General features: G+C 30.3%; 1 protein-coding gene across 3 annotated transcripts; it reads left to right on the top strand.

Annotated features, from left to right (window-relative positions):
• Positions 1 to 5,185: 5,185 nt before the first annotated feature.
• LOC123206042 (potassium transporter 8-like) lies at positions 5,186 to 11,453 on the top strand. Of its 3 annotated transcripts, none has more exons than XM_044623136.1 (8): positions 5,186 to 5,827; positions 5,922 to 6,411; positions 6,507 to 6,560; positions 8,595 to 8,855; positions 8,950 to 9,002; positions 9,504 to 9,627; positions 9,719 to 9,973; positions 10,207 to 11,453. In XM_044623136.1, exons 1-8 carry the CDS (start codon positions 5,789 to 5,791, stop codon positions 11,256 to 11,258), a joined length of 2,328 nt encoding a protein of 775 aa, XP_044479071.1. In that variant the 5' UTR covers positions 5,186 to 5,788; the 3' UTR covers positions 11,259 to 11,453. The 3 variants fall into 3 exon arrangements, with proteins under 3 accessions (XP_044479071.1, XP_044479072.1, XP_044479073.1); XM_044623137.1 differs by lacking the exon at positions 5,186 to 5,827 and adding an exon at positions 8,149 to 8,206 and having other exon boundaries at positions 6,101 to 6,411; XM_044623138.1 differs by lacking the exon at positions 5,186 to 5,827 and having other exon boundaries at positions 6,242 to 6,411; positions 6,470 to 6,560.
• Positions 11,454 to 12,089: the final 636 nt, after the last annotated feature.

The raw sequence follows: 12,089 nt of genomic DNA, 5'->3' as shown, positions 1-12,089 counted from the left end.
CTCTCCTTTTCCTCTTCAACCACAAATTGATGAAAATTGTCTAGAAATCTAGATAATTTTCATCTAGACTCATTATTATCCAAATGATTCATTTGGATATCATTATCTTGATAAAAATCTTCTAAATTTTTAGATGATTTTTGTCAATCCATGGCCAAAGATGAAAAGGAGAGAGACCCAGAGAGAGATAAAGTGGGAGGGAGGACGATTAATGGTCAGAGACAACTAATTGTCTACAAAAAAAGAGAAAAATACTCTAAGAGAAATTCTTATTTTTCAAATTTTGAAGGAAAATTTGGGGGTGGGTGGGGGCGGGGGGATTATGAAATTTTCAAATTGAGAAAGAAAATATGATAAAAGTTTAATTTTTTAATTTTTTTTATTAAATAACAATTTTATCTTTAATTATAACTGAAATTTTTAATTGAAATTATTTCATTAATGAATATTTAAATTTTTAAAAATTAAAAAATAAGACTTTAAATTTTTACTATAGCGTGTCGAAACAAGTCCTTTGACCTTTTCATTTTTTTTATTTATCTAAATCCCATTAAATTGTGAAGAAAATTATGCCTGAATTTGTTTTTCCAAAAAAATTAGGTGGGTGAATCTGACAGTGGGAGACAAATTCAAAAGTTAATTAAATATGTGGTTAATCATAAAGCGAAATGCACGTGAGAGGATTGGTAAGATTCTAATGTTGGTGATATAACCTAAATGGGATCCCGTGGGTCCTTGGCCAATAATATGTTGGGCAAAGTAGTTTTATCTCAATCTAAATAATATATTCATAGCAGAGTAAAAATTTAAAAATTTATTTATTTTTAAATAATATTAAATATATCATTAAAATTATTATTTAATAATAATATTAAAAAAATTATTTTATTTTCTCTTTTAAATTTTAAAAAATGACTTCCCTTTCCGTCCTCTCAAATCTTCGAGTTTTTTTTTATCCCTCCCTCTGACCACCAACGATCGACATAATATATTATTAGACGACAAGTATCATCTAAAAATCTAAATAACAAAGTGTTGTCTAAATCTAAATGACATTTATCATCCAGATCTAGACGACATTTGTCATCTAGATTTGGATGACTGTCGTCATCGTTAGATGACGATCGTTATCCAGAAATCATCTTTTAAATGATCTTGTCTTGTTCCTCTGTCATTAGTCTATTATTCATCAAAGAAAGTGACAGGTTTCAGGGCTGGTATCTTAAAAGAGAAAAACAAATTTTTTAAAATTTAATCAAAGAAAAAAAAATTTACTTTTCTAAACTAAAGAAGAAAAATGAAATATAATTTTAATTATTTTAATATTATTGATAAAATAATAATTTTACCCCTTAATTTTAATAAAAAATTTATGAATATATTTTAATAGTTTAAAACTTAAATAGGTGTTTAAATTTTTTATTTATTATAAATATATATTCGTCATCTTACCAAAACATGCGTGGGAAATGATGATTTTCCCTAATATGTTTACAAACCAACAAAGTTGCGGGTCCATTCGTTATGTTTCTGAAATTTTCTAGGCCACTCTTTGAAAGATGATGATGATGACGTATAGATCTATCATGTTGATGGAGATTCTTTACTTGCTGTGGAGGATTGGATAAGAGAGGGTGCTGATCCAATAATAAATGGGATACGTTTGCATAAAATAAATACTAAACTAATTTATTATATATTAGAATATTATTTTATTTTTAATTAAAAATTATTTAATATAATATATTATTATTTAAATTCAAATTAATTCCAAATATATATAATTTATGGTTTGTTTTAAGTTTTTATTATAGACCAAATAATTATTTATTACCTTTAGGGGGCGTTTGATTTGGGTAATATTTGATTACTAAAATAGAAAGATTACCTTGAAGATAGATTACTTAGAAGATTACTGGGTATAAATGATTACTATGTTTGATAAAATTTGATAGGTATAAATAATTATTGTGTTTGGTTAAAGGTAATAAAAGATTACTAGTAAATTATTTTATTTAAATGCCCTTGAATATAATTATTTTTAAATATTTTTTATATTATTTGTCATATTAATTAAAAATAAATTTATTTTTATCTCAAAAAATTAATAAATAATAATTTTTCTATAATAAACTCAAGATTACCCCAGTAATCTTTAAATACCTAAGGTGAAGGTGGTAATCAGATTATCACCTATATTACCTGTCACGTCAGCATTGGTAATAGAAGATTACTGTAATATTTTATTACTGACAAACCAAACAAGAGAATAAAAGATAGGTTACCAAGGTAATATATCTTACCGCCAACCAAACACACCCTTAAGAAGTTATTTACATACTATAATCTTTTCCGCTTTCCCAATATTGAAGAGATTCCGAACACGAGGTTTGACCTCCTCCACTAGTATCATTGATGACAAAAGAATCACTCCACCGCCAGATGCAGGAAGGCAACTCTCAAGATATCATAAGATTGACGAACCTATGAAATAATCACAGTTGAGCTTTTCCTTTTAGGTGGAGTCGGACGGAGGGAAGGGATCTCTTGGTTTTTGTGGCAATACCGCCCTGGGCTTCAGTGGGTTGTTGCTAGTGGTGGTGTTTGTCCAATAACAATAATAAAAAAAAAATCAATAATAATATAGTAAATAATATAAATAATAATTTTATTATTATTTTTATCTTAAATAATATAAATAATAATTATTCTATTATAGTTATATTTTTATTTATTAATTTTTTAGAATAAAAATATTTTATTTAATAATTTTTTAAATAATTTATTTTAAGGTAATATTTTAATTTTAATAATAAAATATCATCTTTATGAATAGAGCTGAGGGTTGGGTTGATAGAATCTTTGCCGCGGGAAAGTACGAGAGTTCCCTCTTGCAGGAAAGTAAACGATTGTCAATACAGTGGCAGATTTGTTAAGGAATAGTCATCGGCCACCAAAACAAGAATCCAGCCTCGTCGACATAAAAATGTTATAAATTTGTTGGGTAATCATTATTTAGTTCAGTAAAAATGAAATTTATTTATATTTTTTTTGCTCACTTTATCAAAAATTTACTAAATTTAATTAACAAAATTTAACAAAATGGATTGATGGATGATATTTTTAAATTTAAAATGAGAAGAATTTTTTTCTTCAAGCGGAAATTTGTCATTCGACCTTTCATTATAATTCAAATTAAATAGTAAAATTGAATTGAATTATTCAAAAATTATAATTTAGTTTAGTTTATAAAATGACTTGATTTGAATTGATAAATTAAAAAAAGTTTACAAATTAAATTATGATTTGAACGATTTTTAAGTCAAACCGTAAACCATATTTTTATAAATTAAATAAAGGCAAAATGACTATTTTCCACCGTAAGTTTGATGAAATAATATATTCTTACTTTTTATATTTAAAAAAAATCATTTTTTTCACTCATATATTAAATTTATTAAAAAAATTGTTAAATTTTTATTAAATTATTGAGAAGATAGAAAAACTCTTCTTTAGGGTAAATAACACTTTGTTCTAAAAATGTTATTAAATATTTTTTGTAATCCAAATTTATATTAATTTTAATTAAAAATAAAAAAAATCAATTCAAATGTAAATACGAGTGTCAATAATTTATAATCGTATGTTTAAGGGTATTTGTGTAATTTTTTAAAATTTAGAGGTATTAATGATTTTTTTTAAAAGACTTGAAAATTTGAAAAAAGTTTTAGGGTATTTTTAAAATTTTAATATAGTTTTCAATAGTTTTAAAAATAATAGTTATATTTCTAAAGAATTGAATAAAATACAATAAATTAGAGATTTATTTTTCATTTTCATTTGTATTTAATTCTTATTTGAAACGTTTATTTTATATGTTGAAAACTATAATTTAACATTATTTATTAGGTAGAAAATATTTGAAAATAAATTATTTTTAATAGATTTAACCTATAATTCATATCAAACTAAATTATATTATATTTTTTCAATTTAATTTGATTTAATTTAAAATATAAAATAGTTTAAAATTTTTCTAAATTATTATTTTAAGTGCCAAAAACGATATATTCTATTTATTATACATCTAAGTATTCTAATTAATTTTATTGTTTTGTAAATTTTTAAATAAAATTTATTGATTAATATAATATTATTTAAAAAATTTATTATAATTTAATAATAAATTAAATTAATCAATTTTAAATTAAATTGATTAAATTATAAATTAATAAAATTATTTATTTAATGATTGATTTAATTTAAAAAATATTGATTAAAATTATTTAATTAATGAGCTCTCAATAATAATGTTGAAGTGTAAATCGGTGGTTACATTTTTGGGTCAAATCATCTTGAAACCACCGCTTATTAATATCATTTAATTCTTCGCTTTTTCTCTCATCATCTGGACCACCCAAATGTCTTGTGTGGTCGTGTCAACATAAAACTTTGTCATACAAGTAGGGGTCCCAACTTGGAGGGTCGGTCCGTCTATATCCGGTAGGGGTTATAGATCACTGTTTCTTATCTATCTTTATTACAGAGACAAAGGTGATTGTTTAAATAATAAAATTAATTAAAATTAAAATCAAACCATAATTTTAAATATCATAAATATTATATATTAATTATTTTAATATATATAATAAAAATATAAAAAATATAAAATTATAAATATATAATTTAGTATAAAAGAATAAGAACAAGAATAGAGATAGAAACAAGATCGGGGTGAAGCCTCTTGTCTTCAATTACGAAAATATTTTTTACCGTTGTCTCTATCTTTTCGGTTGTTTCTGTCAAAGAATTCCTTTTTTGAATCGAAGATGGTCAAAAATTTTAAATCCGGACTGAAATTGATATCCCCATATACCAACAATACACTGAATTATACCTGCAGATATTTATATGTATCCATGTTACTAACAATTTCATTTTAAATGAGAAAAACACACATAAAATGTTTCCTTAAAATATGTTTCACTGGCGTCTGGAGGTCCTCTCTTCAACAGAAAACTGAAACATTTTAACGGCGTTTGGTGTTTTTCATAATGATGAAAAGAAAAAAGAGAAACTCAGGGTCAAACTCATGCTGAGCTACGGAGACAGCTGTTTGAAACCAACGAGGATTTGTGAGATTGATGAAGCAGAAACACAAAGAGAAGTTTTTTTAGAGTTTTGAGTGGTGTGTGTTAGGTCTGTCTGATGATAAAAGATTTTTTCAGCTAGTGCATGCCTCGATCACAAAGCACTTTTCCACTCGAAAACAAAAAAACTTTGTTATTTATTCACTTTCAAAGTGAATAAGCCAAAATCATACCCAAGTGGAGAAGATAACCTCAAAACGATTGTGTAATAAAGAAAGAATAATTATAAAAAAGAGAACACAAAACTCATATTTCACATACAACGCAAAGTTGCCCTCTTTCTCTCTCTTTCATATTTGGTAGTAGGATTATATATTTCTATATTCTATATAGCTGCAAGTCCAAAACTATTCTCTATTTTCATTTATTGTGTTTCGTGTTTGTTATTTATTTGTCTACATTGGTGGGTCTTGACTCTTTAACTACTTTGTGTATTCTCTTTTATTAAAATGAAACTAGCCTTTCTCATTCCAGAATTTTTTTTCCACTTGCTTGAATTGAAGTGGGGAGGGTGATAAGCTGTTTGGGTTGTCCGTCTTAAGCTTCAAGTGGGGAGGGTGATAAGCTATTTGGGCTGTCTGTTTTAAGCTTCAAGTTGCTTCAGAAATGGATTGTCAGTGATTCAGTGGTAGTCAGTGATGGATCTTGAAGGTGTCATCAGTAATAATCCAGTCAAGGTATGACATGTGGCAACAATCTTTTTTATTTGTTGGTTTAATCATCTTCTAACTCACAGTTTTTTCTTTTTTTGGTAAATTCATGTTCTTGCAGAAAGATTCATGGAAGACAGTGTTAACTTTGGCGTTTCAGAGTTTAGGTGTTGTGTATGGGGATTTAAGTACTTCTCCTTTATATGTTTACAAAAGCGCTTTTGCTGAGGATATACAACATTCAGAGACTAATGAGGAGATTTATGGGGTGTTATCTTTTGTGTTTTGGACTTTAACATTGATACCACTGGTGAAATACGTGTTTATTGTGCTTAGAGCTGATGATAACGGTGAAGGTGGCACATTTGCTCTTTATTCATTGCTGTGTAGGCATGCCAGAGTTGGTTCCTTGCCCAATTGTCAGTTGGCAGATGAAGAGTTATCAGAGTACAATAAAGACGTGATCTTTTCAAATAATAAGAGCCTTGCTGGGTCTCGCTTGAAATCCACTTTGGAGAAGCATAAGTTATTGCAAAAAGTGTTGCTTATTTTGGCTTTGATTGGAACTTGTATGGTCATTGGAGATGGGGTTCTTACACCTGCAATTTCTGGTATTGATCTTTTATTATTATTTGTTTTTGGACTTCAGACGAATATTTGGTCTTTTAGTTGCTGGGAATTGTTTTTGTTCTGGTTCTATGTGCAGTTTTCTCTGCTGTATCCGGCTTGGAACTTTCCATGTCAAAGGAACAACACCAATGTAAGTTTCTCATCTTGAGCCAATGTGTTTCTATCAATTGTTTGTTCTTTCATTCCAAGAGTAAATTTTCATTTTTGAGGGGTATAAACACCTTCTCAATATTTCAGAAAATCACCCATCTTTAAATGAAAGTAAGGTTGAAAAACAAATTTCTTAGGTTGATTTGGCAACTGGGAAATATAGCATGAAAAAATGATTTAAGTGAAACCAACTTTGTGGGGCTGATTCAGCAGATTGCTTGGATAATCTTGAAGTTAATTTCTTTAGCATCTCTATCCTTTATACGCTGCAAAGGGAACAGATTTGGGATGTATCTAGATATCATATTTGCTGATATACATTCGGATATTGATGTTTGCAATTTGCAAATCTTGTGCTTCATCTTTTTGTAACATCTAGACGTAATTAGTGGACAATCAGATAATACCAAATAGTGGAGGCAGGCATTTTTTTGGGGTCCCTACTCATATAATTAATAATAAACTTTACTTTAATCAAGACTCAAATCACCCTCAAGTTTATAATACTATTAATTATGATGTGGAAGGTCAAGTTATAGTTGCCAGGTTATAATAAAGTAAGATTCCAGTCATCACCATGTGGCTTTGAAAAGAAGTTTTATTGAATAAATTAGAAAGTTGAGTCCAAAAAGTTTTATCTTTGTTAAAGTTAAGTTTTCTTTATGAGGTGGAGAAAAAAATGGTTTTTAATTTGGGTAAGGTTCTGAAATCTGAATAAAATATATAATCTTTTAGCATTATATGCTTCAGTTAGTTCATTTATTTAATTGGAATCATTAGGTACTGGACTTTTTGACTTATTTTAGAGGGATGACTTGAAGTCACCCATGACATACATAAATTTAAATAACCGAGCTCTGGCCGATTTGTAAATGTCCAGGGGATGGTAGTGATTGAAATATTAAAGGGAATTCATTATCGTTCTTTGTTTGCTGTTGTCACTCAGATACCAATTCTAGATGATCAACAGAATTTTTAATTGTCACACGATTCCTGTGTATAATCAACTTGTTTTGGAGCACCTAATTATCCTTTTATTAGTGGGATTTGATCTTTTGTGTCTTTGACTTATTGGAATTTGATCCTACATGCATATTTGCCAATTCCGTTGTGTTTGTAAGGAACAAGTTTTCCACTGACTATCATGTCATGGTGTAACAAACATTGCATAATCACTTAAGATTTTAGATATAATCAAATTATCTCTGATTAAAACCAACAAACAACCCTATTATGTTAAGATATTTCAATTGCATGTTCCCTCTAGCTTGTGTGTTTTAATTCACTTTTGAGGAAATTTATGTTTACCTTCTAATATGCCTGTTAACGTATCTGCTCTTCAGTAGGCCATTCCTTGGTCCTGATACACTTGAAAGAGTTTGCAAAGCAGAATTCATTGTGCTCGAAGAGGTTCTTCTTCATTACAAAATATTACCTTTAACACTATAATGTCTTTGTATGAGGAAACGAGCTTAAAATACACTTGATCGAATAGTTATTACATTAATACTAGTAAAATTGTTCAACAAGATATTGCCAAATTCATTTTATATCTTAAAATTTGGCAGTTCGTGGAAAGTCCACCTGCAATATATGGCTCAAGATTAATGGGAGCACAGTTTCCTGGTATTGTCACAGATTTTACTTTTGTTTCTGTCTAGAAAGTAGATGTTAGCCGGATCAGAATGTTTTTTGTAAAATAAACCCCCAGGATCGAACCAAACACTATAAACTGATAAATGGTAACATATGTTTTTTGTTAAAACAAGCATCACATAAACGTAAGCCATTTATGTTTTCACGTAACAGGTTTATGTCCATAGCAGTGTATATATGTATGTGTTTGTGCATATGTGTGTGAAGATCTGCTATGTGTAGAAGAAGTTCTACGCTCATCTGTTTCTATTCCTTGATGAAAATCTTAAATGTTTATTAGTTTTAGAGAAGCAGAAAGCTTGTGTTATTAATTTTGTGCTTGGTATTCTATTTCCATACGAGTTTGTTGATACTGCAGATGTTGAAGTCCCTGTTGCTTGTGCAATACTGGTGTTTCTGTTTGCCCTTCAACATTATGGGACTCATCGAGTGGGATTTTTATTTGCCCCTGTTGTGATTACATGGCTTCTATGCATCAGTGCAATCGGTGTCTACAACATTTTCTACTGGAATCCCCATGTATACGAGGCACTCTCCCCACATTATATGTACAAATTTTTGAAGAAGACTCAGAAGGGAGGTTGGATGTCCTTGGGTGGGATTCTGTTGTGTATAACAGGTACAAAGGGCATTTCAAGTGAACTATCTGCTCAACATTGATGTAATACACCTTTTATATCTACTCTTAAACAAATCATTTTTCTAAATTTCAGGTTCAGAAGCTATGTTTGCTGATCTTGGGCACTTCTCACAGTTGTCAATTAAGGTGATCGATTTGTTTATTCATGTAGATCCTTTGTTCATCCTAAATCTGCTCTAAAAAATTAAAAGCATAATCATCTTTGTAAATTCCAGTATAAATTTACATTTGTCTAATATATAACGAAAAATACTGAACTTAGTTGCATAAGCATATTGTTAGCTTGAGTAAAACCAGGTTGAGGAACAGAATTAAAAACACGGTCAGCTGCCTAAATAGTCAGTTTTGATGATTTGCATAGCCTAATCATAATTGCAGAAGTGGAGTTATTGATACTGCTATATAACAACTGTTACCAATGAAGATAGTAGATTAGGTTTATTAGAATAACTAATCCTTCAAATGTATCGAGAGATACCAGAAGTTGACTTCCATGCATCATGCTTAAGTAAAACTGGGGTGTGTTTATATTCCTCACTGATAATGATAAATCAAATAAAGAATTATTTCACAGAAGATGCCTTGATGATATATAGCAATTCCACTAACTATAAAATCCTCATGCAGATTGCTTTCACGTTTGTGGTTTACCCATCTTTAATCTTAGCATATATGGGCCAAGCAGCTTATCTTTCCAAGCATCATTCTATTAAGAGTTATTACTGGATCGGATTCTATGTATCTGTACCTGGTAGGTTTTAACTGCTTTCTTAGATGATAAATAATCAATTTAAATTTCACGGTTTGTGCTAAACCAAAGCAAAATTATTCTTCTTCTTCAGAGAAAATAAGATGGCCTGTTCTGGCTATAGCCATTCTTGCAGCAGTTGTGGGAAGTCAAGCCATCATCACTGGAACTTTCTCAATAATCAAGCAATGCTCCGCTTTGGGTTGTTTCCCCAAGGTCAGAATTATCCACACATCTTCCAAAATACATGGCCAGATTTACATTCCGGAGATCAACTGGACTTTAATGTTTTTATGCTTGGCTGTTACTGTTGGTTTTAGAGACACAAAACACATGGGGAATGCATCAGGTACTGTCATCATCAAACCCCGTCTGCTTGCACCTACACATACAAACAAATTTTCTAGTAACACATTTTATGTCTCTGGAACATATAAAGACTGCATAATATACAAGATGTTTATTTTCAGCTCTTTAATCATTGTTAATGATGGATTTTAACCAGTTGTTTAAACAAATACATAATGCATGAAGAGATTTATTAATGATCTTAATGTTTAATCTCACTGCATCTATAAACAGGTTTGGCTGTTATAACTGTAATGCTGGTGACCACCTGCCTGATGTCTCTAGTTATTGTTCTATGCTGGCACAAAAGTATCTTCCTGGCTGTCTGCTTTATATTCTTCTTTGGCTCCATCGAAGCACTCTACTTCTCAGCATCTCTCATTAAGTTCCTCGAAGGGGCTTGGGTTCCCGTTGCCCTCTCATTGATCTTCTTAATTGTTATGTACATTTGGCACTATGGAACACTCAAGAAATATGAATTCGATGTTCAAAATAAGGTCTCCATCAACTGGCTTCTGAGTTTAGGTCCTAGTCTTGGAATTGTTAGGGTTCGAGGGATTGGCCTTATACACACTGAGTTAGTTTCTGGAATCCCAGCTATTTTCTCTCACTTTGTCACTAACCTTCCAGCTTTCCACCAGGTTGTAGTCTTTCTCTGCATCAAATCAGTTCCGGTGCCGCATGTCAGACCTGATGAAAGGTTCTTAGTGGGAAGAGTTGGTCCAAAGGAGTACCGGCTGTATAGATGCATAGCACGATATGGGTACCGTGATGTCCAGAAGGATGACTTGGAGTTTGAGAAGGACCTTATTTGTAGCATTGCAGAATTTATTCGGTCAGAGAGGCGAGAAAGCAATCTAGGAATAGAATATCTGGAAACTGAAGAAAAAATGACTGTTGTTGGGACTACTTCCTCAAATTTAGACAGTGTAAAAATGTGTGAAGATGATGACGATGTTTCTGAAATTGTAGGCTGTTCCGAGATGAGGGAGCTAAAACACACTGAGAAAGCAACAAAAAGAGTAACGTTTCTCGTGCCAGAGTGTCCACAAATTGATCTGGGCGCACAAGAGGAGCTGCAGGAACTGATGGACGCGAGGGAGGCAGGAATGGCATTCATACTAGGACATTGCTATGTTAAAGCAAAGTCAGGATCAAGTCTGATGAAGAAACTTGTGATAAATTTGGGGTATGATTTCCTGAGAAGAAACTCCCGGGGACCGACTTATGCTCTAGGAATTCCCCGGGCATCGACTCTCGAGGTTGGGATGATTTACCTTGTTTAAGTTCGAGCATAGTTGTGGATTCAATTGTTTCTTTTTAACTATCATATTGTATATGGAAGATCATAAGTTTCTCATAATGGCTATTAGGTAAAGCAGTGTTTGCTAATTCCCAGCTTATCCAATAGTTTGTAATTTTAGAACTGTTATATAAAGTTTGTAATTATTTTTTAATAAGAGGAGAGAAAGTTTTAGCAATACTGAATTATTGAGTTTATTTGTAATATCCTCAGGTACGTTTCAGGGGTATTTATATCTTTTAACCATGTTTTGAGATATTTTCAATTTTATATATATATATAATATGGACAAAACAAAAAAAATAAAGTTGTATATACATATATATGGATATATATCCATATCTCAAGAGAGAAAAGACAAAAAGAAACATTTTTAAGCCTCTTTTTCGATCTTTTTCCGTCTTTTCCATAAGAAGGCAGGCTTCTTTTTGTTTTTGTTGTGTTTTTGAAGAAAAGTGGGTGATTTAGAAGAGTTTTGGAAGATAAATAAGGAAGGAAAATAAGAGGAAGCACTTTGAAAGCCTTGGTAACCAAAAGATCTATTTCTTTTCCCTTTACCTATGCATATATATATTGGATGCATGTTATATAAATATATTAGTATGGTTGGTGTTGATTTAAGGTGATTTTGGTAATAAAGGAAGCAAAACAAGGAGGAGGGAGTCAACTTGTAAAGATTGGCTTGAAATAAGGTAAGGGGTATTATCTTTGATATATTTCATATTTTATGTTTTTGGTTCTTTTGATCTATGTTATAAATGATGATTTTGAAGTTGAAAAATGTTGTTTTGCCATTTGAGATACTTATGTGTGT

This window comes from Mangifera indica, unplaced genomic scaffold (genome assembly GCF_011075055.1).
Source record: "Mangifera indica cultivar Alphonso unplaced genomic scaffold, CATAS_Mindica_2.1 Un_0022, whole genome shotgun sequence".
NCBI lineage: Eukaryota > Viridiplantae > Streptophyta > Magnoliopsida > Sapindales > Anacardiaceae > Mangifera > Mangifera indica.
This window is presented reverse-complemented; position numbering and strand designations above follow the sequence as displayed.